Source organism: Cervus canadensis, chromosome 15, assembly GCF_019320065.1.
Source record: "Cervus canadensis isolate Bull #8, Minnesota chromosome 15, ASM1932006v1, whole genome shotgun sequence".
NCBI lineage: Eukaryota > Metazoa > Chordata > Mammalia > Artiodactyla > Cervidae > Cervus > Cervus canadensis.
Window position 1 is genome coordinate 48879982 of NC_057400.1, and position 26633 is coordinate 48906614.

The window sequence follows — 26633 nt, forward strand, 5'->3', positions numbered from 1 at the left end:
CAAATGGGCTCCAGTGAAGGAGAGACACTTGGGTAGCAAAGATATCTCCCTTCATGGTTTTATCTCTTCATAGAGCAGAATATAGAATTTGAAAATCTAGCAAAATGACGTGTGCATCTCTGGGATAAAAATTGCATAGCATAAATACAAAGAGGGGCTCTAATGGTTTACCTAGACTCAAAGAATTATGCTGGCTATTAGGTCATGTATGCAATGAATGCTTTCCTGAACAATGGGCAAAGCTAATCTTTCACAATTAAATCATTTCCCCTTAACCAAATACCTTGTGTGAGTTGCTTTATGTTTATTCCTGATAAATGTACATTTGGCAATGTCACTCACACTTGAGCTTGAAGCTCTCCTTCCTTTGCTCAGTTCTTGGATCACGTAGTTAACGTAAAGGATGTCATCCATGCTAGAAGAGTAGGTGTTGCCAAAGAACTGTTTTCTAACGGACACAAAGTCCTTACTAATCTATGAGTATGTGGTATATTGTATTTTTTTCCCAACAAATTCCCTACATGTCAGCTGGCAAAGACAGATGCTACCTCCCTCCATGACTGGGTCATTTCTTTCCCACGGGGAGTGATTCTGATTTTCCTATCTCTTCCAAAGAAGTGTTTGAGAACATAATTACCATATCAAAAGGAAGAATGGTCGAAACATAGCTGGTATTACACTTGCCTTCACTGTCCCCATTCTGTAGTTAGTTATCAGTAGTTAGTTCCCTGGACATACAAAAGATAAAAAGCTGTTTCCCACCAGTTATCCAAACATGAGCACTCGGCTTATTTTCCCCTTAAATGGAACATAAGATGGGCTTATTACATATGAATCAGTGATACCTCTCCTTGGTATTAGGAAAATGCCTAGAAAGCCAATAATCTTGGAAAGAAGCGATCTTATTACTTGGGCTTTCCTAATGACTCGACGGTAAAGAATCCACCTCCAATGCAGGAGACTGGGGTTCAGTCCCTGAGTGGGAAAGATCCCCTGGAGAAAGGAATGGCAACCCACTTCAGTATTCTTAACTGGAGAATCCCATGAACAGAGGAGCCTGGTGAGCTATAGTCCATGGAATCACAGAGTTGGACATCACTGAGTGACTGAGAACATCATATTACTTAAGAATATAGACAAGTAACAGGAAACCCCATCAGACAAGTAAAAGGGTACTCTTGGAATACATATAGCAGGCATTTCTACTGAGACACAGAAAATCGTGACATAGAAATTCATGAAGATAAATCCAGCAGCCAACATATGAAAGATTTAGTGAGAGGGCATATGGTGCTTAAGAATACCTGTCACATAAAATGCATTCAGTAAATATTTGTAGATTGAATTAATAAATAAATGAAAGCTAATTTAAGGTTTGTTTCTTATTATTACACCTATATTGTTAAACACAGCCTTTACTATCCTTGGATATTAACAATTGCAGACACCTTGCTGAAGAATCCATTGGAATATGGTTCTGCTAACACATCTGTATTAGCTCCTGGCTACAAGGGACTGCATCCCAATCAAGCTCCAAGGCCAGATAATGTTCTATTTCCAAGCTCAGCTGCCTTCTTGCATTTGTTCTAATTGGTGGTGATAGAAAAGTGTGTTGGAATTGAAACACCATTTTGCCTGGAAATTCTGTAATTCATGGCTGTGCTCAGCTTCTTTTATCTAATTAGTTGCTTCAGTTTCCTTTTTTGTAGTAGCAACTCGGATTTAGCCAGAAACACACAGCAGCTCCTAAAATGCCTAATGCCAAAGCCATCACATTCACTTCAAAACAATCACAGATCAGATTCAAAAAGACAAAGGCACATTTCTAGAAACTGTTTGAACATTTGGTTCCCTGCCCCACAAAGCTAAAGTGTAAACAGGCTTTGATGGGAAAAATCAATTATTTTTTTCTCTAAGGAAGCTTAAGATCAGGTTTTCAAACAGCAAGTACCACAACTCTGGACATGAAAAAAAACATTTTTAATTAAAAAGAAAAGAAGAAAACAAAGAAGGAAGTGTAGTTGGTCATTGTTTCATCTACAATGCATTGCAGAGGCTGTCAATAAAAGATAAGTGATTAAAATGAAATCTTTAATAAATCCTTACCTTTACTAGTCTACCCATTGCTTGAGTGATCTTAGTTCCCACAACTTCAGCCCTTTTCTGCATATTGATAGCTCCCATATGTACATTAATAGGCAATACGTCTTAACCTGTACTTCAAACCATATATCCAACAGTCTATTGGACACTTCCAGCTGAATGCTCCATGAAACGACAATGGAAGCTTATCCAAATAGAGTTGATCAGCTTTTCGCCAAAGCTGGTACTCACTCCTCCTGGATTTTTAACCATGATTACCAGGACTTCTGCCCACCCAGTCAAGCCCAATATGGGGGAGCCACCCACGACCCCTTCTTCTGTCTCAGTGAAGTGATAAGTGGCTTCTCAGTCATGTCCGACTCTTAGCGATCCCTTGGACTATAGCCCACCAGGCTCTCTGTCCATGGAATTCTCCAGGCAAGAATACTGGAGTGGGTAGCCTTTTCCTTCTCCGGGGATCTTCCTGACCCAGGGATCAAACCCAGGTATTCTGCATTTCAGGCAGAATCTTTACTGTCTGAGCCACCGGGGAAGCTCCTCTTCTGTCTCAACTCATGACCAAGTCCTTATATTTCTCTCTTCCAAACATCTCTGCTTCTCTAGCTTTGTTTTCATTTCATGGCCTCTGCCATTGTTTGGGCAGAGCACTCTTAACCTGTCCTCTGCCTGGGGTACTGCCCTGCCGCTGGGCAGTTTGTACACTTCATGAAGGCACCTGGCTGAGGGGCATTGTGAAAGTAGCAATCTAATTCACTCTCAACTTCCATGTCTGGTACCTGGGCTCAGAGCTGTGTCCCTTCAGAGGATCTAGTTTTTCTCACCCAAGCAAGTTGCCTCAACGAGGGAGCATCTGAGACATCTTTCACTTTGTGGTCAGGACCCTGTTTAAGACCCTTCAGAGGTTTCCATGACATTTAGTAAAAAATTGAGCCTTTGTAAGTATTTCATAGAAGGAACTTTAAGATCAGCTTAAAGATCACATCCCTAAGATCACATCTTTCAGATCACATCTCTCCATCTTACTTACAGTCTCTGCTTGCAGAACCACTTGCAATCACCCCCGCCTTGGGTCCTTGCCACCCCTCCTACCTGCCGTTATGGGTCCTGGCAGTTGTACATGCTGTATTCTCTGCCCAGGAGACACTTCTACCTTCACTGCCAGCTTCCAATCAATGCATTCTTCAGAATTCAGTCATCCCACTCTGGTTGGCCTTCAAGTCTAGACTCCACTAGTGTTTATCTCTGCTATGGTAGTACTGCCTTTCTGTTCACTTGTCTGTCTCCACTACGGGACGTTGAACTCCTTAAGGGTCTTCGTATCCCACATGACTTGCACAGAGTAAGCATTCATTAGATGCTCACTGAGGGAATAAATGTATTCTCATGAGTGATTCTCTGCCTTCAGGCACTCACAACTTTTTAGAAGTTTAAGTTAGGCTCTTTACAAGGAGTAATAAATGAGTGTGTCAAAGAAATGTACTTACATAGAGTATTTTGAACAAAAGCTAGAAGAGAATTATAAAATCATAGAAGAGACCAGGAAGTGCGTTAAATGCATCTTATCTCTGGTTTCTCTTACTTAAAGTCTCACAATCCAATGCAGTAAGTGAATACTCTCATCCACCCCTAACTTACAGATGGGGCTATGGAAAAGATGGCATATTGTAATTTCTACTCAGATCTACCCAGGCTTAGAATGAGGGCATCTTCCAAGCAGGCAGGCAGTTTGGGGCACAGCTATGGGAGTGATCCAGTTCCCTTCACAATGTATTAGGGTTTTCTATCGTAAGCGACACCTGTGTCATCAAGCCCAGTGGCTTTTGTAACTGGTAGCACACAGGTCTGTAGGAAACTCTCAGGGTTAACTTTAGCAGGTAGGAAGAAATTAATGGGCAGGACTCAGCACCCTTTTTCACTCCTGTTTCCACTTATTCAGAACATAGTATCTATACAATATGGTGGGATTCTGTATAAAATTTTGCTTTCCAGTTGAAAAGTTTAAAAAACTGCCTTTCTTGTCCATTTCACCTGACTTCCCCCTCAACAACACTCCCCCCCCACCCCCCAACTCACATAAACTCACTCAATTCAAGAATTAACAGACACAGAGGATCTGAGGAGCTAGACCAACCTTAGCTGTGCATCCCCTGGGCCAGAAGCAAGCAGAGACTCAGTGAAACTCCCAGACTGGACACCCAAGCAGCATGACCTCCAAGTCTCATCTTCCTATTTCTCCTTTATCCTCACTGTTATCAGGAACCGGAATAAAGGCAATGAGTAATGATGAAATGGGTATTGTGGGCTAGAATCCCCACTGCTCAAACAACAGCACCTGTGTAAAAATGTCTTTCAATTTTCAAATTGTTATTAACTTTTAAATACAGCCTATTTGTATGAGCTTGCCGCTGTCTTTCAAAAGGCAAACTGATAAAGATTGTGTGGAAAATGTCAGCATACCAGGCCCCAAGAAGCTGCTGCTGATAGAAAGTAGGAGGCCAGGAATGGGGGTGTGATATTGCAGAGTTTCAGAGGACTAAAATTTCTTCTTAATTCATAATAAAGGGTGGGGGGCTTTGTCACCTGCTGTTTTCAGTCTTTTTTTTTTTTCCATTTATTTTTATTAGTTGGAGGCTAATTACTTTACAATATTGTAGTGGTTTTTGCCATACATTGACATGAGTCAGCCATGGATTTACATGTATTCCCCATCCTGATCCCCCCTCCCACCTCCCTCTCCACCCGATCCCTCTGGGTCTTCCCAGTGCACCAGGCCCGAGCACTTGTCTCATGCATCCAACCTGGGCTGATGATCTGTTTCACCCTAGATAATATACATGTTTCGATGCTGTTCTCTCGACACATCCCACCCTCGCCTTCTCCCACAGAGTCCAAAACTCTGTTCTGTACATCTGTGTCTCTTTTTCTGTTTTGCATATAGGGTTATCGTTACCATCTTTCTAAATTCCATATATATGCGTTAGTATACTGTATTGGTCTTTATCTTTCTGGCTTACTTCACTCTGTATAAAAAATATGGAACGCTTCACGAATTTGTGTGTCGTCCTTGCGCAGGGGCCATGCTAATCTTCTCTGTATCGTTCCAATTTTAGTATATGTGCTGCCGAAGCGAGCACTGTTTTCAGTCTTGAGAGAGCCTTCGTTCAATTTTAACCAATTCCTCATAGACACAGAGGCAGCTACAGTTTTCATTTTTAATCTCTTTTTATCATCTTAATTTTCTTGGAGTAGAGCTCTCGAAAATTGATTACCTGGTCACTTATAGCCTTACAGTTTAATTTGTGCCCTGTCTAAAATATTGAAGCTGATACCACATTTTTCTGTCTCTCCTGTTTTTTTAAATATGATTTATTTTCAAATCTAAGACAAATGTTAGTCTTTGACTTATTGGTTGATCTTCATTATTACTAATGAAAATGTGTTGACCTGCCTCCACATGCTGAGAGGAAATTAGAATATAACTGGATTAAAAGTCAGTGCATGCCATTTCCCTGGTCAGGGATTATTAAGACTCACTGGACTATTCTAAGATTGAGTTACCCATCCAAAAAGATACATCATCAATTTCACATGTGCCAAGACAATTGCTTGGAGAGAGAATCTCAACTCCAATTAGATACAGTAGCTGTAGGGCTAGAACATTAGCTCAATGTTTTTATAAACTAGTTTCCAATTATTTTAATGAGGGGGAAAAGTCCACGTCTCAATTTGAGATTAACTCTGCCTCTGTTGACTTTCTTCACAGGTGGAGTCTTCTAGGCTAGAAGCCTTATTAAAGCAGATGCCTTAGAAGAAACCAGTGTGGCTGGGGGTGCACATTGCCATGTCTGCCTTGGGAAAACGTGTCCCTTTCGGACTCTGTCCATTCATTTCTGTTTAGCAGGAATTCTGAAAGGATATATATTCTGCTTCATGGGACCCTAAGAACAGATGAGCCACACGGCAGTGTTTGTTCCAATTTGCAAGCATTCTAACCTATAAAAATGACAGCTCTCTCCACACTTGCCAGTTGGAATGTGGCTTTTTAGTGATTTTCTCTGGGGAGAAATTTACCCATTAACCTCTGCTAAGATAAAGCCATTTAGGGTCAGAGGCCGAGAGTTTTTCAGTTGTAGGCAAACTCACCAGAACAGGAGCCTAGAGACATGTTCCCCTCCTGTGTACCGTTCATCCTCCCCACTTTCTCATTTCTTTACCTTCTGACATGTGGGGTGATCTGCTGAGGATTCTGAAATGGTCATTAGTGTTAAAATGCAAGAGGAAATGACTGTAGCCTGTTTCACTTGGTTGATTTTAATGCTGGTTTTAAATATGAAATATTTAAATATGACATATATGTAACATTTATGTATTGTTGTGGTTTAAGTCCAATTCTTTGGACCCCATGGACTGTAGCCTGCCAGGCTCTTCTGTCCATGAAATGCTCCAGGCAAGAATAATGGAGGGGGTTGACATTTCCTTGCCCAGGAGATCTCCCCGACCCAGGGATCGAACCTGGGTCTCCTGCACTGCAGGCAGATTCCTTACCATCTGAGCCACCAGGGAAACTAATACATTTATGTAGTAGGGCTCCCAATAGAGTATTGAAGGCAGAGAGACGAAGGGTACAATTGTGCTGCTCAGAGAGGCTGTGTCCAGCTCAGTCTGGCCTCAGAGGGCTACCTTGGTGACTTGTGATATCAGAACCCCTCCTTCCCCACTTTTCTAGACCCTCAAGACCTCCCCCTCCTCATCGAAGAAAGTGCATTAGAATGAACTGCACTGATGCAGTTTTTGGAAGAAGCCCCAGGAAGCTCATTCTGTCTTCTCCTAGGCTGCTGTGATCCCATTTCTAGCTGCTAAGCCTCATGAGTTGTGGTGAATCAGAACACCGCAGTTAAAGGCAGAGGGAGAGGCGGTGTCAATTTTAAAAAGCATTTGCCTCTGACTCCCCCGTAATTCTCCAGTTTCAGAGGCAGGAGAATAGAGTGCTGGGCAGGCAGGTTCTTGAGCCAGACTACCTGGGTTTGCATCCCAGCTGTCACTTCTTCATGAGTGACCTCCAGCAGGGCAAGTTACCGACTAAACTCTCTGTGCCTCAGTGTTCCCCTCCATGAAATGGGTAGAGTCAGTGTGCCTTCTTAATGGGAGTGATTGCAGGTTATGAGGAAACATACCTGAAGCACTTAGAATGTTGCCTGTCATGTTGTATAATAAATGCTTGTTTCCATGTAGACAAAACACAGGTCAAGCCTCATCAACATGTCACAAATTTGTCAGGAGAGACCGCACTGTTTGGACACAAACTTCATGGGCAGAATTACAAGAGTTTTTAAGGTGTATCAGTTCAGTTCGCTGTATACCAACCTATAAAACTACAAATCCACTTCCTGTAGATTTCTAAGATAATTGTATGTAAAGAGAAGCCTTCCAAAGCAAGAGATGCTGTGTGGTAGTTGGGTCTCTTTAGGCTGGTTTCCTTCTGTTCATGAGAGAAAGCCAGCAGAGACACGGAGTTCAAAACGGAAGAGCCCATCAGTTCAAAGTGAGCAGGACCCTCCCCTTCCTTGCCACCAAAGCTCATTCCGCCCCCCTTCCCCCAACCCCGCAGGTGAATCAGAAAGGGTTAAGGATGTAAAGGAACACCATGCTTCACACTCTCACTGTCTTTTTTATTTCTGCTTAGCCTCCGAGCTATCGTTTATGACCTGCAAGAACTGTGTAAAAGTGAAACTGAATTCTGAGGAAGAGCCTGTGCCTGACAGCGTTCCCTTTCCTGTGGGAGCCAGTCAGGACAGTTCTGGAGTGTGCCTTCTTTCCCCCACACCTCTCTGTCTCTGTATGTTTGGGGTGTTCTGAATGTTTAGGAATTCTTTTGGATACATACTCATAATCATATTGTTGCAGGAAGGGCCCTTCCAGGGCCCTAAACGGGGCTCGTGTCTAACACTCAGAAATAAATTGTCCAAGGAGACACATGTGCAGATGAAGCAAGAGATTTTTTTGGGAAAGGGCGCCTGGGTGGAGAGCAGGACGGTAAGGGAACCCAGGAGAACAGCTCTGCCACATGGCTTGCAGTCTCGGGCTTTATGGTGATGGTATTCGTTTCCGGGTTGTCCTTAGCCAATCATTCTGACTCAGAGTCCTTCCTGGTGGTGCACGCCCTGTTCAGCCAAGATGGATGCCAGAGAGAAGGATTCTGGGAGATGGTCAGACATGTAGGGTCTCCTTTTGACCTTTCCCGAACTCTTCTGGTTAGTGGAGGCTTATTAGCTCCGTGTTCCTTACCAGGACCTCCTGTCATAAAACAACTCAAGCAAATAGTTACCATGGTGCCTGGCCAGGGTGGGTGGTTTCAATCAGTGTGTGTCCCTAACAATATTAGAAAAATTAATATTTATTAAGAACTCATTTGGTGCCTATCACTATCTGAGCACAACAAATGCATCATCACATTTAAAGTTCTATGTTTGGCTTCCAAGCAAAAATGGAATGCTAGAAATGAAACTCCTAAAGAGCCCTCTGGTTAGGAGGGTTAGGAGAGGGTTTATGTGTCGAGCTGTTGCAAGTGCTAGAGAGTCATGTACACTGATGTCAGAGCTGAGCACAGTTCAAACTTGTGGGACTGAATTTAAATAATTCAGCAGTTTAAAGTTTTCAAAAGTGGTGAAATGAGAACAGACTTGTAGTAGAGATTGGTTAAAATTCTAACCAAGACCTGCTAGGAAGTCCATTCATTTGTTCAAGAAATACATGCTGAGTACCAATTACATGCCAAGCACTGTTCTAAGCCTAGAGATATAGCAATGAGTAATACAAAATTCTAACCCTGATGGAACTTACACACTAGAGATGTTCATAGAAGCACACTAAAAAATTATGTGACCTAAGATAGTGATAAATGCTAGGGCATAAATAAAGCTGTAGGGAATAGTGACAAGAATGCTCTTTTCAATAGGCCTCTGATGTAGTGATGTTGGCACAAGACTGGTTGAAACTGACTTGAAGGAGAATGCCATGGGGTTATGTAGCAGACAGACTACCTGGCAGAGGCCACAGCATGTGCAAAGACCCTGAGGCAGGATGACATCTGGCTACAGAACAAGGGTATGGTGAACAAGGGGATGACAGGAGAAGACATCAGAAAGAGGGCCAGGGGTCAGATGGTGCAGGTCAATAGAAATCACTCCAGTCTTTGAGCCTCTGTTTGGATGATTGCCACATCTTAATTATCATAAAACCCCTTAAGGTAAGTCTGATTACTTCCTTTTAAAGTTTCCTAAAGCCACTTTACTGAGTGATAGCCTCTCCTGGGATTCTAGAACATCCAAGTTCATTGAGGGTGGTGGTCTCTTTGAGCTTGCTGCCAACCAGGACTCTCTCTTTCCATCAGTCAGAGCTTATTCCGAGCAGAGAAACCTTTTAAAAAACACTATGAGATATTTCTTTATCATCTTCATTATTTAAAAATATTTGCCTTAACCTTTTCTTATTCTTGAACAAGGCCTGCTACCAAATGGATGTTTTCTGCACCTAGGCCTTAACATACATACTGCAACGGTCTTCTTTCTTTTAAAAAGTGGTAAAAATAACTTGGAGCACAGCTGTACTAATGAAGAAAAATGAATAGAAATTTAGCGACAGGTTCATAGCCCATGATGTCTGGATTTCACTTACAAAAGAGAACTGTCTTTCCTTTTTGGTCCATAACACTGAGTCTAATTTGTGTGAGAACATCCAAGTGTTAAGTTAATTACTGGAGAGTCCTGAGATTGTTCCCCAAATGAAATGGAGTCATAAATAATTTTTAAAGATGTTTTATAATAAAAATAGAATTGAATGACTGAAAAATATGTAACAAAGACTCTCTGGTCTATATTAAGATGAAAAACAGTATAAATTCAACTTAATTTCTTACATTTTTATTATTTTCATCGAAAAGTGAGGAGATGAATAAAAATGTGTCTTCATTTTGGTTATAGATGGGCCTAGAATGGGACATGGAAAAATCAGCTTAAGATGAGAGTGATTCAATCTATCCCAAAGAACTGAGATTTCTTTTGAGGGGCATGCCCAGATTCCCTAATGGGTCTTGTTTTGCATACAAACTCATGGGAATTCATCTTCTAAATCCCATGTTGGTCCATTAGGAAGCATGCTATTGTTTAGTGGCTAAGTCATGTCCAACTCTTTTGCAACACCATGGACTCTAGCCTGCCAGGCTATGTCCATGGGGTTTTCCAGGCAAGAATACTGGAGTGGATTGCCATTTCCTCTTCCAGGGGATCTTCCCCACCCAGGGATCAAACCCGAGTCTCCTCCATCGGCAGGCAGATGCTTTATCACTGAGCCCCCAGGGAAGCCCCAATTAGGAAGTTGCTGTTTGGTTAATTCCCCCAGTATCGTATTACCAGCTATGATAGTCTAGAGCTAGGCTGATGGTGCTGGTGTCTCAGGATAAGTGGGAAAGTAGTTGGAATAGTTTGCAAGGACTGCCATAGCAAGGCACCGCAGACTGGGTAACTAAACTTACAGCCTCACTGTCACTTATCGTAGCTTAAACTACAGAAACATTATTGTGTCACAGTCCAGGAGGCTGGAAGTCTGAGATCAATGTGTCGGCCAGGTTGGTTCCTTCCAGGGATTGTGAGGGAGGATCTATTCCATGCCTCTCTCCTAGCTTCTGGTGGTCTGCTGGCGTTTAAACTTCAGGATCCTTAGCTTGCAATTCATCATCCTGATCTCTGCCTCTTCATCTTTACACAGCATTCTCCATGTGTGTGTGTGTGTGTGTGTGTCTGTGTGTCTGTGTGTGTGTGTCTCTGTGTGTCTATGCCCAAATTTCTTCCTTTCATTAGGACACATCCATATTGAGTTCTAGCTCATCCCAGTGACTACATCTGAACTCAATCATTTGCAAAGACTCAATTTTCATATAAGGTCACATTCACAGACAAAAGGGTTAGGACTTAAGCAACTTTTGTGGGGGAATGAGAGGGTAACAGGCAGGAAGGCCAGGGGTCTTCAAATGGAGGAAATAGATTGCAAGTGTCAGACATTTTTTTCCTCTCTCTTAATGGCAGGAGGAAACAAACTAGTGTTACATTTTTCCCCCCTTCTCTATACAAATTTAAAAAGAGATTTCTCTTAAAATTCTGTGTTGCCATAATGACACCTGGTTCCACCTGAACTTAATTTTTCTCAAACCTTGAGCTATCCAATGTATTTTTCTTACGGAAATATTTGTCTTAAGCTTTGTTAACCCACTCTGTATTTACCCCAGACTCAGTCTTCAAGTCAGTTCCGCCTAAAGGCTCAGACAAACCAGTATGTTATACTCATAGCTTGTTCTCCTAATCTGTTAATGAAACTATGTATTTGTATGGAAACCTGTCCTCCTTCAAGATTCGGTCAATCGCTTTATGGCCCCGGATGACTCACCTGGTGCAAAGGTTATCTCAAAATGCATTTTGTGGGTGAGGGGCCTGGTGCCATTCTCTGAGTTTTGAGGCATTTCCTTTCTTTAATTAGTGGACTGCTAGTAGCTATATAACATCCACTAAAGACTAGCAAGGGGCTTCCCTTGTGGCTCAGCTGGTAAAGAATCCGTCTGCAATGTGGGAGAACTGGCAGGGGGGCACTCTTTCTGCTGCCTTCTGATGTCTTTGTCAGATGCTTTCTCTATCTCTGTTATACTTTAATAAAACTTTATTACACAAAAGTTCTGAGCGATCAAGCCTTGTCTCTGGCCCCGGATTGAATTCTTCTCCTCCGGAGGCCAAGAATCCCGACGTCTTTCATGGTTTAGCAACAACCTTTCAGGAACATAATCCAACCCATAATGCTACTGTACAAGAAGGTTAAATTAAAGCTTCTCTACCTTTTTAGGACTCTCCTGGATATCCTTAAAGATTACGCCTAGGACAGGAGAATCCTTCTAGTAGACAAATCATCTTTTTATGCACTACATTATCAGCCTGGGTCCTCCTTCAAATCTTTGTGTGCGGATGTGTGTTTTTCTTGATTTCCAGTCATTGTATCCTATCCAACAAGAGCTCTCCCTTTGCTAACAGGGCAAATCTGGAGATTAACTATGCCAAAGGACTTCAGAAACTGGCAACCAAGCTAAGCAAAACATTACAGAGCACAAAGAAAAAGTAAGTACATGGAAGAGGTAAGGCAAAAATCACTCTTAAAAATAATTTTTAAAAAGTGACATTGTTGTAGCCACGTGTTCCGGGAAACAAATTCACTCAGAAGGACAATGCCGATAGTGGAGTGCAGTTTATTACACCAGTGGACCCAAGGCAGAGTCTCCTCTTAGCCAAGGACCCCGACCAGTTTTTGTGAAAACCTTATGTACCCTAAGTGTACGTGCTCAAACCCACCTCCCCAAATTCTCTGAAACTAGTCTGAACAAAGGAAAAGAAAGATACAGTCAAGTTAACCCGTGATTCGTATGCTTTAAACCTGTGATTCACATGCCTTAAGCCTAGGTAGCTAACAGTGGACAATTATCAATAGGCCGGTGGTCATACCCCAATAAGCATAATAGAATTTATTATTCTATTCAGTTACACAGATAATTAGGGTATTCTTTTAGGTGATGGAGAGTCTAGGTACGAGCCCTGGGGCTCTTTCATGTTGGGGGGGGGGGGTCTGGTTTTCCAGTTGATATGTCGTTTCTGTAGATACTGGGCATATAGCTCAAAGTCCACAGTCTGGCCCAAGATGGAGTCCTGCTTTCAAGATGGAGCCTGTTCTGTCTGTTTCCTCCTTCAACATATGTTCAGTTCTAGCTTCCTTTTATAAAGGTGGCAAGTCCAGAGCATCAAGCCTGGTTTCCAGTTCTTGGGCACTTACTGTGTGCCAGACACTGCGTTAAATGTTTTTCTAGACACGCTACATTTAATCCTCACAACAATCTCTGAGAAGTCTTTTTATGATCCCTATTTACACACAAGGACTTAAAGCTTTGAGAGTTTAAGAAACTTGTTTGGTGACACAGATAATGAATTTCAGAACTGAATTCATCCTGTGTCATTGTGAGGCCTAAGATCATATTCAGAAAAGGCCTTGGTGATGATACTAACTTGGGAAGCAGAGTTGTTAAGTCGGAAGGTCTTGAAGTCCTGAAGTGTGTATCCCACTTTATCTCAATTTTATGACTTTCAACAAATAACCTGGCCTCCCTTGATTTCCTCTTCTGTTATATGGAGTAACAAGGCATGTTCCTTTGTGTGTGGGGGGGAGGGTGGGTACTAGGGTGTATATTAAATGAGATAATATAGGTAAAGACATTACCACATCAGGTGCTGAAGAAAATGTTGGTTCACAAGTTTTTTTCAATTCAGTTGAAAATAAAGTCAATTACTTCTCTTGGGGAAGAGAGGAAAGATATTGGTATTCTTATAAAATGGTCCATTAGTGATAATTTGTTACAAAGATTTGACTATTGTTTGTAGATGTCACCCCATGGCAGTGTCATTGCAAAGACCCTTTCTGATGGTAAAAGAAAGAGGGAAAGAAAAAATAGAAGCCTTGTGGAGCATTCCTACTCCTCCTTAGTCATCATCCTATAACAGCAAATTGCTCTGACTTTGAGCTTGATTTTTAGGATACTATTTTAGTAGCCTGGGGCTTTCCTGGTGGCTCAGATGGTAAAGAATCTGCCTGTAATGCAGGAGACCTAGGTTCAATCCCTAGGTCAGGAAGATCCCCTGGAGTTGAGAATGGTAACCCACTCCAGTATTCTTGCCTGGAAGTAGTCCATGGACAGAGAAACCTGGTGAGTTGCAGTCCATAGAGTCGCAAAAAGTCGGACATGACTGAGTGACTAATAGTTTCAGCCTGCAAAGGCAGTAGTAGAGCACACTGGTTGAATATAAATAGACTTTTCCAGACTGCCAGGTTAAATTCTGGCTCGCTTACTTACCAACTGGGTGAATTAGGAATCTCGTGCTCAGTCCCTAAGTCGTGTCTGATTCTTTGCGACCCTATGGACTGTAGCCCGCCAGGCTCCTCTGTCCATGGGATTTCCCAGGCAAGAATACTGGAGTGGGTTGCCATTTTCTGCTCCAGGGGATCTTCCCCACCCAAAGATTGAACCTGAGTCTCCTGCATTGGCAGGTGGATTCTTTACCACTGTGCCACCTGGAAAGTCCATATCAGTGTATAGTGTATTTAAGATGGAAATAAAACCTACCTCATATAATTTCTGTGAGGTACGTGTATAATAACCCAAATTATTTCTGTTCTCAAAGACCAATTAAGTGAGGGTCAGAGAAACTGAGTGATTCTTCCAGGGTCAAGCAGGACACAAAGGGGGAGCTTGTGGATTCAGACACAGACCCTCCGAGGTCAATGCCTTCGCGTTCCGGCTCTGCTGCCTTGCTCCTCCTAGGGGCAAAAGTCACATTCTCTTCCTGAAAGTGTACTTGGATTTCTTGCCAAAAAAAAAAATTCTACTGAGATTTAATTTACATGCAATAATAAGCACAAAATTTAAGCATATATTTTGATCGATTTTGTTATAAGTATACACCATGCAGCCTCCACGAAAATCAAAATATATCTATTTTCATCACACCAAAAGATGATTTGTACCTGTTTACAGTCCTTTCCCTAATACAGTCCCAAGGTAACATTGATTTGCTTTTTTTCGATCTAGATTATTTTGTCTTTTCTGGACTTTCCTATAATTGGGAGCATACAGTAGGTCCTCTCTTATGCCCGGTTTTGTGCGTGGCTTTGGATGCACTGAAAATCTGTCATCCTTTGATCTAGTTCTCCCATTCTCTGGCTGCCAGGTGCAGCCCAAGTCATTTGGAGGCAAAAATCTCGGTGCCACCTTGCTCTCAGTAGGGGCACCGATCTGTCCTCTCCATTCCATCAAAGTCTACACTGGCTCTATCCCTTCGGTTTATTGATACAATGGGCTCGCTATTTGACGGCCAGCTATATGTAGGAGAAAAATAGCATCATATTTCTTGATTCTCTCTTTGTGCTGCTTGGGTCAGGGCAGAGCAACCCTTTTGTTAAATTGAGATACTGCTCACAAGACTGTGGAGTATCTGAACTGTGTTCCTGAAGGCCAGCAGGGAATCTGAGCTACAGCCAACCTCAAGAGAAGCAGACAGGGTATGCGCAGGGCTCTCAAGTCCTCCATCACTTGACTTCTCTGAGCCTCCGGTTGTGCATCTGTAAAATGACGAGCCTGAAAAGATTGTCTTTAAGGGTCTTCTACCTGTGGCACGCTTTCTCCCACCTGTTCTAAATGTCTTCTCATCCTTGCTTACTTTATTTCCCTGATACTCTACAGACATGAAATGGAAACTGGAATGAAAATGACTGGGGAAAAAAAGCAGATCATGTAATGACTACAGTGCAGATAAATATGTTGGCAGGATTTAATCCCATGGAGAAATTAAAACAGGATTAGGGATATGAGTGCAATTGCCAAATGCAGGAATCGAATGGGATGCTCTATTTCTGGGACTCCTGGGAAAATGACACCCACACTTGTCCTCCTTTGTTTTTCCCTCCAGCTGTCTTGTCAGTGCCTGGGCCTGGGTCTCGGAGGGCATGAAGTCTGCAGGGGACCTGCACCAGTGAGTACTCACAGCCCAGCCTTGCTCCAACCCCAAAGGGAGTCATAAATATTTAAAGTGGGTGTACTACAAATACTCCCCTGCAAACTTGCACTGAGTAGATGTGCTGTAACACACTATTTTATTTCCCCAGAAAATAATTTGGAAGGTAGATATAAATCCTAATACTAGGCTTGTGTGTCTTTTATGTTCTATTTCCAGAAAACTTGGCAAAGCAATTGAGTTGGAAGCAATAAAACCAGCTCATCAAGTCCTGAGTGCACATGAAAAGAAGAGAAAATCAGTGAGTCAAAATAGTTCTTTTCTTCCCCGTTAAAGCAAGATTTCTGTCTTTGGCTCAAGAGCTAGGTAATCGAAAAGTAATACAAGTTTTAGGAATTTTATCATAAAAATAAACACAAATCCAAAGATTCATGTATGAGGATGTTTGTTAAAGCCTTGTTTATAGTAGTGAAAAAATGGAAACATTCTCATCTTCCAAAAATAAATTAGGATAAATTCAAGCAATGGAATACTATGTAACCATTAGAAATCTTATAGAAGAATTTAATGGTATGGGGATGTAGTGCTAAATTAAAAAACAAAGTGAGCAAATCTAACAATATAACTTCAATTTTGTAAAATAAATGTGTGTATATATGCATAGGAAAAAAACCTAGATTCACCTTCCCAGAATGTTAATAAGAATTATCTCTAGATAGTGGAATTAGAGGCTATTTTTATTTAATTTTTTTGTATTTTTTGTGTTTACATTGCTTTTCAATAAATAAATGCTCCTTTTGTAAATATAATTATAAACACAATTTTAAGAGGAAATGCTTTTTTATACTTTTCAGCTTGGGACTAAGTTAAAGCAATAATAGTTATAATTCTCAAATAGCCTTAAAATGGAAGAAAAATAAGCAATACTTTCAGACCACCTGGTCATCTGTATGGCCTATGTACTTTTCCTTCCAGAATAGTTTCATTTGTGCTTCTTTTCCTTTATTTGTGCATCATATAGTCAATAAGTACTTCAAAATATATTTTCAGACAACATAAAGGGGTATTTAATAAACACTGCTTAGCTCTGATAGGAGTGGAGTCATGGTCATCCTCTGTGTCACTGTCTGGTAAGGTGAGGAGTTCAGAGCAGTAATAGTAGGTCTTTGCAAAGGGTAGGGGCAGTAGCTAAGGGGAGTTTTAAGTGACCACAGCCAGAGAAAGCCAGTCTTAAAGGCAGTAAGTCCATAGGATGAGGGGATTTATGAAAGCCCTGATGGAAGAGAAATGATACTGAAAAAATCTATTTGAACTTATGAAACTAAGTCAGGAAATGGAATCAATGTTGGGTGAACATCCATGTATTTTTACTAGAATGGATGCCCTCCTTAGGGCTAGGATGATGGGGAAGTTTACAGTAATTACCAGAACGTAATATAATCTTCTGCCTTTGCAAATCATCATAATAGAAATCAAACACTAGTCTATATTTCATTAATTACAAAATATTTTCATACCACATAATCATATGATACTACCAGCATTTCTTTGAAGTGAAGTGAAGTTGCTCAGTCATGTCCAACTCTTTGCGACCCCAGGGACTGTAGCATACCAGGATCCTCAGTCCATGGGATTTTCCAGGCAAGAATACTGGAGTGGGTTGCCATTTCCTTCTCCAGGGAATCTTCCCGACCTAGGGATCGAACCCGGGTCTCCCACATTGTAGGCAGATGCTTTACCGTCTGAACTACCAGGGAAGCAAGGAAGCATTTCCTTCAGTTCAGTTCAGCTGCTCAGTCATGTCTGACTCTTTGTGACCCCATGAATCGCAGCACACCAGGCCTCCCTGTCCATCACCAACTCCCAGAGTTTACTCAAACTAATGTCCATCGAGTCAGTGATGCCATCTAGCCATCTCATCCTCTGTCGTCCCCTTCTCCTGCCACCCCCAATCCCTCCCAGCATCGGGGTCTTTTCCAGTGAGCCAACTCTTTGCATGAGGTGGCCAAAGTACTGGAGTTTCAGCTTCAGCATCAGTCCTTCCAATGAACACCCAGGACTGATCTCCTTTAGGATGGACTGGTTAGATCTCCTTGCAGTCCAAGGAACTCTCAAGAGTCTTTTCCAACACCACAGTTCAAAAGCATCAATTTTTCGATGCTCAGCTTTCTTCACAGTCCAACTCTCACAACCATACATGACCACTGGAAAAACCATAGCCTTGACTAGACGGACCTTTGTTGACAAAGTAATGTCTCTGCTTTTTAATATACTATCTAGGTTGGTCATAACTTTCCTTCCAAGGAGTAAACGTCTTTTAATTTCATGGCTGCAATCACCATCTGCAGTGATTTTGGAGCCTCCAAAAATAAAGTCTGACACTGCTTCCACTGTTTCCCCATCTATTTGCCATGAAGTGATGGGACCAGATGCCATGATCTTAGTTTTCTGAATGGTGAGCTTTAAGCCAACTTTTTCACTGTCCTCTTTCACTTTCATCAAGAGGCTTTTTAGTTCCACTTCACTTTCTGCCATAAGGGTGGTGTCATCTGCATATCTGAGGTTATTGATATTTCTCCCGGCAATCTTGATTCCAGCTTGTGCTTCCTCCAGCCCAGCGTTTCTCATGATGCACTCTGCATATAAGTTAAATAAGCAGGGTGACAATATACAGTCTTGTCTTACTCCTTTTCCTTAGGCACAGTGCTATGATCCTTATCCCATTGCTTTAGATAATTAATATCATGGTCCCCACACTGCTGGTTCAGTTCATAATTGCTTCACATTTGCCCATCCCTATTGCACCCCTGGGCTTCCCAGGTGGCTTAGTGGTAAAGAATTTGCCTGCCAATTCAAGAGGGGTAGCTTCGATCCCTGGGTTGAGAAGATCCCCTTGAGAAGGAAATGGCACCCCACTGCAGTATCCTTGCCTGGGAAATCCCATGGACCTCTAGAGGAGCCTGGTGGGCTACAGTTCATGGGGTCGCAAAGAGTCGGACATGACTGAATGACTAAACAACATTGCACCCCTATCACCCTATCACATTTTCTCACAAAAGATTTGAATTTTTTAAGTGAACTTGTTCCACATTTCAGCCACAGAAAGTCAAAAGTGGCACAATGCATAAAATTATTTTAATCGTATTTGTTACAATAAAACACATAATCCAAGTTTAATGAACTGATTAAAAAAAAATACAGTGTTGCTAGATCTCAAGGTGATTGAGTGATGGCTGGTCTGAGGGTTTAGAGGAAAAGTCTATGGTTTGGGTAAAAGGTTTTGCCCTCATTTAAGTCCGATCTCCTTAGGAGGTTGCCCAGGTCCATTTTCATCAGCTTTATTACTGTTCCACTGGCTATTTTAAAGTAGAAGAAAAAGTTAATTATGATGAATGATTCAATCTCTTTGAAATTAAAGCAGTATTCACTTCAGAAATTATAAGATGCTTAGTTAAGTTACCATTGAAGGACTTCTACCATTCTTCAGGGTGTTAAAGTGTGGGCTCCACAGAATGAAGCAGAAAAGGAAGTAACAGGATGAGACATGATATCAAGTTACACAAGTTCCTCCTCCACTCCACACAGATTGTACCCATTTATATTTTTTTAAATATAACTATATATTATAAATGATTATCTTACCAACCAAATGCATTCATACTAAATCCTGTAATAAGATTCTTGACCTGAGGAAAAGAGAGTTGGCTACTTTCTCAGGAAATATGTCCACTGTAAGGTTTTTAAATTTCTATTGCTTATGATACTAATTGTACTATAATTAATAAGCCAGCACAATGACTCAACAAGAAGACAGCAAACATTTTTTTTTCCTTTTTTCCCCCTTGATAGCTTGATAACGAAGTTGAGAAGACAGCAAATCTTGTCATTAGCAACTGGAATCAACAAATTAAGGCAAGTATACACAAACGTCATTTGTGTAAACTCAATATTTAGGATTGAAGCTTTTGGCATTTGCACAAATGTGATCATTTTTTTTTTAAGAGAAAGTGCTCAATCATGTCAGACTCTTTGCAACCCCATGGGCTGTAGCCTGCCAGGCTCCTCGATCCATGGAATTCTCTAAGCAAGGCTACTGGAGTGGATTGCCATTCCCTTCTTCAGGGGATCTTCCCATCCCAGATATTGAACCTGGGTCTCCAGCGTTGCAGGAAGATTCTTTACCATCTGAGCCACAAGGGAAGCTCCATGTATTTCAGTGTCAGTGTTTTTAAGTGCTAACTGAAGAGAAGACTGTTTCCTCATCTGAGTTATTACATAGATGTGTCCACGGAAATCCCATGGAAGGAGGAGTCTGGAGGGGTACAGTCTATGGGGTCGCAAGAGACTAACACAACTTATTGACTAAACAACAACAACAAATCTTTCAATTAAACCTATAGAGGAGCAAAACTCCAAATATGGCTTTCATTTATAGCTAGTAAGTAGCTTTTATTGTATGTCAAGTGCTATATATATTTATGCATTGAATCATCACAAAAACCAACCAATGTGGTATATGACAATGTGTTGTCCCATTTTATAGATGGGTGGGGAAGTGTAGACACAGAGGTTAATAATCTTCTAAGGTTACAAAACTGGTTAATGGTTGAACCAAGTAACCTGGCCTCCAGGTTACTGACCTTAACCGTTGCCTACACTGACTGCCTTTCCGTATAATTTGTGACTTAGGGCATGAAATGAATACTGAGTTTTGGTCTTGTCTTTTATAGAAGGTCATTCGTGATCTCTGTTCCTTCAGTGAGAGGAGCATGGTTGAGGGATGGGTGAAGATTTGTAAAGGGGGATGCCTGTATTGACTCCATGAGTATATATGGCCCACTTCTTGTGCAGCACGCTGCACTAAGACACGGTTCTTGTTTGGTGTAATTTAAAGTTCAGCTGGCTAGACATTAATAACACGTGTACAGGAAGTAGTGAATGACTTCTAAGGAGAGCAGTTATGATCTGATGTAAGAATTTAGGGCATCATTATATGGTCGTAAGCAGAGAGAATCACAGATGGTGCCCATATGTATGTACAGAAGATTATTCTAGAACAATCCAGTTTAGGAGGAATTCATTTTGAGCAGGAAAGACTGGAAGCCAGTGCAGAGGGAATCTGCTCAGAAAACCCAATGATCCCCTTTGAGAAGACTTGGACTCCCAAAGTTAAAATTCTCCTTTTTCATTTCTGAAGTACTGGTGCCCCCAAAGATCCTTCTCTCTCAAGTAGACAATCATGAGTGCCAAATAAGCGGAGACACCTTCAGAAACAGGGGACCCCATTTCAGCTCTCAACGTTGCCTCTGAAGCTGTTGCTGGAACCGAGGGCTCCCTAAGAGCCCTAAGTAATTATAAATCCTAAGTAATTATAAATGTTTGAGAAAAGTGAATTTCTATGCTGACAATAGTAATCCCAGTAAAAGGATGCTCATGAGAATCACTTTTATAGTAAATATGTGAGTGTCCCATAAACAGTGTCCAGCCATTTGTTTCCAAGTTTGCTCTTGATTTATGAGCTTTCTTAAACTGTTTTTTAAAAATTCATTCTTAAATATTCAGCTTTCATGGAAAATTTGATGTAATAGATGAGAAGAGAAACCATTTTCAGTAGCTGTCACTGCTTTCAGAAACAACAACAACAACAACAAAAAAAACCTTATTTCCCACTTTCCACCAAGTAATTTTTCTAAGTAAAATGATTTTATTTTTATGAAGATTGACAGAGAAATTAGAGAACATAAAATGCTTGTGCTATAATAATTTTCTCTCCAGTTACAATTCAGGGGATTCAGCATGTCTTCATTCAGTAATGAAGCAGAGTCTGTTTTGGAGATGCAAGTGAAAAGCCTTAAAGGACCAAATGTTCTTGCCTCCTGCTCTCCTTTATCAGCAGGCATGTGACCAACAGAAGGTGGGGGGAGGCGGGCTCTCTGAGCTGCTTGTTCCTTGAATTCCCTTTTATAGAGGTTTCACGTGTTTAGAGACATTCAGAAGGTTTTGCCTCTGACTTCATAGGGAAAGAGAGACGGAGATTTTCCCCTTCATTATCTGGTTTTTACAGTCCTTGCAACTTGAGGTGAAAAACCATACAGCCTTTTCAATCGACTCAGTTCCTGAACAGGTTGAATCCAACTCAAACCAGATTCTATTGATTTATCTCTGGAACATCCAGAGCTGGGGCTGTATGCAATAGAGAACAATCACTTAAATTATAAACCATGCTGAGGTTGGAGGCATCAGCAGAGGAGGGGGACTTTAAATGCTCTTCCTTCCCGACTCCTCCCTCTACCTGCCTGCTGCAAATTCAGAGCAATTCTCAGGATGTCAGGCAGATGCCCAGCTCTCAAGCCAGGGCATCAGGGAGCAAAATTTCCCTTTTGCTCTAAGCTTTAGGAGAGCTTCTTAAAATGACCTCAATTATGGTTTGTAGACTTAGCCTTCAATGATTTAACAAAATACATGACCGTCTTGAATGAACTGAATGCAATGAAAAAATATACAATGGTTCTCAAGGTAAAATATTAGCCACTGTGGTGTTTTAGCAGATTTTGCGGTGAGGGCAGAAATGAAGAACTAAAAATATACAATCATTCAAGCTAGCACGTGAATATAACTTGTTCCAGAACAGAAGAGTTTCTCTCTTGACACCAGTTTCTGATCCTTCTTTGCTTTTCTTGTATGTTTTTGACTCTAGGCCAAGAAGAAATTGATGGTTAGCACCAAGAAGCATGAAGCACTTTTCCATCTTGTAGAAAGCTCCAAGCAAATTACAACTGAGAAGGAGAAGCAGAAGGTAACATCTCATGGCCAGCTGAGTGCATGTGGCTTAGAGATGGATGAGCAGCTTCCTGCCGTTAGCTGTGAACACAGGAGAATTGGCTGACTCCACCTCTGTGTGGGGTCTCTGCAGAGCTGTAGCGTGGCAGAGTATGAGAAGGGATCCAAAGTTATTCCTGGTCTCCACATATTTTTGAAAGGTATTATCAACAGATAACAAAGCAAACCAGTGTCCAATGTTTTTGATAAGGAGCCCTGTTAAACACCCCAAATAAGCTCATACCCCAAATAAGTAAGATATACATATGCATAGCATAATACACAATGTACTTTACCTATCCTGTATATCCTATATATACTTTTATATTATATTAATGTTAAAAACATTATAAAACATGAAAAAGTAGAAATATTTGAAGGATGTGGTAAAAATGAAATAATATTTTCAATGATTAGTTGATCATGATGACTTCATGTAGTCATTCAGTGACATATATAAATAAAATATACATGTGGGACAAGGTTCAGCCTTAACCCTAGTGAAATATAAATTTGTATTTCTAATATGTCCTCTTATAATGTCAAGTTTTTGGTTAGCTTCTCATCAGCTCTCATTAGATCATGCCAGTTTTTACCTTTTCATGCGGATGATGACGCAGCCATCATCCGGAGCGAAGAAAGCAGGAGCTCTGACATTTTCCTGTGGCTTTCTTGCATTTGCATTGTTGGTATTTCCTGTGGCTTTCTTGTGCTTGCATTGTTAACATCAATCTATAGCTTCACAGCAGAAATCTGCATAAAGCATGTGTCAATTTTGTGTATGAACCTAACTGAAGCTAGATGAGGACTTCCCTGGCAGTTCAGTGGTTAAGACTTCGAGCTTCCGCTGCAGAGGACTTGTGTTCAATCCCTGGTCAGGGAACTAAGATTCCAAATGCTGAGTGGTGAGACCAAAAATATAAATTAATAAATAAATAAAGCTAGATAATACATCTGCAAATCCATATGATCCAGACTCCTTATGAGGGGCACATGTACATAGATACTGAGAGTGAAGAAGATGTGTGTAAAGACCCACATCAGCATCTCATGTTGTAAAATTTCCACTCTCCCTCCAGAACACTTCAGAATCCTCAACTGTCCTTGTGTGGGCACCAGTATCAATTCATATATTGAATAAGAGTAAGCTGGAATACTCTCTTTATGCAGAAATGAACACAAATAATATTGGAATACTAATTATTTTGCACACCCCAGGTGGTGTGTGCCCCAGACTGGAAACCTCTGAAATAGTCAATATCTTCCCCTAAGGATGGGCTCCCTCTAAGGAAATGCAGGCCACACACTGCAACCCAAAACATCCTTAAAAGAAGACAAGAATTGTCATCACCAAGTAACTCATCTCACCTGAGAAGCTATTAGCTGAATAACTTAAATTCATTGTTAGCAAGATTTTACAAGGTTCTTGTGTCAATCTTCACAGTTTGAAATGATCATAATAACAAGGATTAAATAATGAGACAGCTTCCAAGGAGGAAGCAAAACCAAAGTAGGTTAAAAACCTAAGCTCTGGGACCCTGCTGTAGGCATTCGGGGCCCTCATTAGAAGCTATTCTTCATTGACGTCAGGGAATAACAAGGGGAAAAGCATGGGCAGCTAAGTGTTGAATTTCTGCCTCCTTCCCTCATTAGCCACTTTCCAGGGAGGCAGAAGTCTGTGATCCTTCCCCCACCTCTCTCCAGCTGGTCCTGTTAACTATAGCCCTTGGCTGCCATTACATCACAGACCCCTACCACCTTCATCACTTTATCTGGTAGCTTTTTCATTTTTAGTCCCAAGGCTCAACATCTAAGGCAGCGTTCATCTTTGCACCTCACAGAGTCCTGCCCATGACCTCCTCCCTGACCTAGCCAGGTTTGTGCCACTCATCAGTCCTTGTTTTCCTGCTCAGCAATCCTTACTCTCCCCAGAAGCTGATCTGCATCTTCACTCTTCTCACTACTGTTCCATCATTCACTCTCGGCAGATTATCTCACCTAGAGCGTCACAGAGAACCCAGCGGTCAGCACAGCCACCTGCCTACTGAAGTCCTGTGTGCAGTGGGACAGGCCAGTTTTTCATCCTGTGTTCGGACTCCCAGCCCCACCTCCTCTCAGTGACCCTTCCCTTGATTATTCCCTTCTCTCCCGGATCTCACACAGACTCCTCTCTAAGAGTTGCTTCCCATCAGCCTTCTCGACTTTCCTCTATCTTGGGAGAGTAGAAAGAGTCAGGGAGACACTCTCCATGACCACAGTCCTGTTCCTCTCTACATATCATCTCTTTATTTATTTATGTTTTTACTTTTTGCCTGTGCTGTGCAGTATGTGGAATCTTAGTCCCCACCCCTGCCCAGGGATTGAACCCCTGCCCCTGGAACTGGAAGCTCAGAGTCTTAGCCAATGGACCACCAGGGAAGTCCCTCTTTCTTTTTACAAGAAGATTCATTGAAAGGGTTATCTGTGCTCTGTCTCCACTTCCTCATCTGTTCACTCCTCAAAGCAACAACCAAGATTTCCCCACCAATTTGCTAGGAATGTTCTTACCCTTGAATACAATGTGGTCCTTGTTGTTAAAGCTAATGGGTGCTTTCCAGTTTTGACTTTATTTAATTTCTTAAAAGTATCAATCACCATTGAATTTCCCCTTCTAGAAATATTCTCAACTTCAACAAATCTTACTCTTTTGGTTTTCCTGTCAATTTTTTCTTAAGCTCCTTTATGGACTTCCCTTGTTCTTCCTGAACTGTCTATATTGCTGTGTCTGATGATATCCCTCCTGGGCCTCATTCTGTTTTATTTGGCTTGTATCTCGAGTCTGACACAGTACTCTCAATATCAAGTGCTCAATAACAACAGGTACTCAACAAATATTTTCTCAAAGCTCCATCTACTATGTCTCTGCTGACGATACCCCAGTTTATATCTCCAAACCAAACCAGTTTCTAAACTGCACTCTATCATTTCAAACAAACTCAATATCGAAAATCAAAACCATCCCTTCCCTTTACCAAAAGTATTTTTAATGCCTCTGTTTTTTTACATCTTTGAATATTACCATCCACATATCCTCCCAATTCTAAGTCCTAACCTAAATGCTTCTTGAATTTATCTGCACATATTTCTCTCCACAGGCACTACTCTCTCCCAGGACACTGTCATCACTACTTGGGTTACTCCAATTGACAAACTGGTGTCTTGGCTTTCAGCGTTGCATCTCCTTATCTATTCCCCATATACAAGCCAGGCTGACTTTTCTGGAACTTGAATCTGAGTGTATCATTCTCCTTTAAAAAGCCTTAAAATACACCCAGGTGACCTCAGAATAAAGAACAACTCCTCTATATGGCTCTTGAAGACCCTCCCTGACTTGACCCTTGCCTAACTCTTCAGCGCTTTCACTTGCTGTTCTTCCTCTCAAACTGTGTGCTCCAACCTCACCAAAAATGTCTTTTTGATACCATGTCAAACTCTTTTGCCTCACCAATTCCTACTTTCATTTTAGGTTTATTCACACAGGGGTCACTCTGTGATACCTGACTACTTCTCTCATCTGGGGATCTATTACACAGAATAGCAATGGTCTGTGTTGGTCCCCGAGTAGAGAAGGAGCCTATCTATTCCTTTATCTATCCCAGTGTCTAGTACATGACACAGCTGTGGCGTCAAGAAATGTTATGAATGAATGAATGGATGAGATGTTTGTTTCAAGAGAAAGAAAAGAGCAAAGAAAAAGTATTTAATCTGACAAATTTAAGAGAAGTTTCTGAAAAGTTTTAAATTAGAATATATGAGTCTCCGTTCTTCTGTATCTGTTTGGGGTTATTTGCTGTAAGTTTGCTGAGCAGAAACTTCTAGTCAATAGCTATACGGTGCAGGCTGATGAAAGTGAGTTGTCAGCTCCAAAGTGACTCCATTCTTATTGCCAGGGACCTGGGCACACTCAACAAGACCCGGAGAACAATGACTTGGCCAAGTGTAGCCATGGTACACATTCAAGTCTTTCTCTGTATCATTATTAGGCTAAAATTCACAAGCCCATGTCTCTATAGATAAATGGCTCATTGCACTTGATATGCAAAACCAACCATGTCCTGAGTAGACCATCCATCAGAGCTGAGG

General features: G+C 41.4%; 1 protein-coding gene and 1 non-coding gene across 5 annotated transcripts in view; one reads left to right on the plus strand and one right to left on the minus strand.

The window, feature by feature from the left end:
- NOSTRIN (nitric oxide synthase trafficking) overlaps positions 1-26633 on the plus strand; it is a 62618-nt gene that overhangs the window by 13136 nt on the left and 22849 nt on the right. For all 4 annotated transcript variants that reach the window (XM_043487834.1, XM_043487837.1, XM_043487833.1 and 1 more), the window contains exons 3-7: positions 12174-12257; positions 15648-15710; positions 15912-15993; positions 19542-19604; positions 22390-22488. In XM_043487834.1, the coding sequence (XP_043343769.1) occupies positions 12174-12257; positions 15648-15710; positions 15912-15993; positions 19542-19604; positions 22390-22488 (391 nt within the window). The remainder of the gene's footprint in view (positions 1-12173; positions 12258-15647; positions 15711-15911; positions 15994-19541; positions 19605-22389; positions 22489-26633) is intronic.
- On the minus strand, positions 5131-5237 carry LOC122454115. Its single transcript, XR_006273325.1, has one exon. It is a non-coding gene; the product is annotated as a U6 spliceosomal RNA (small nuclear RNA).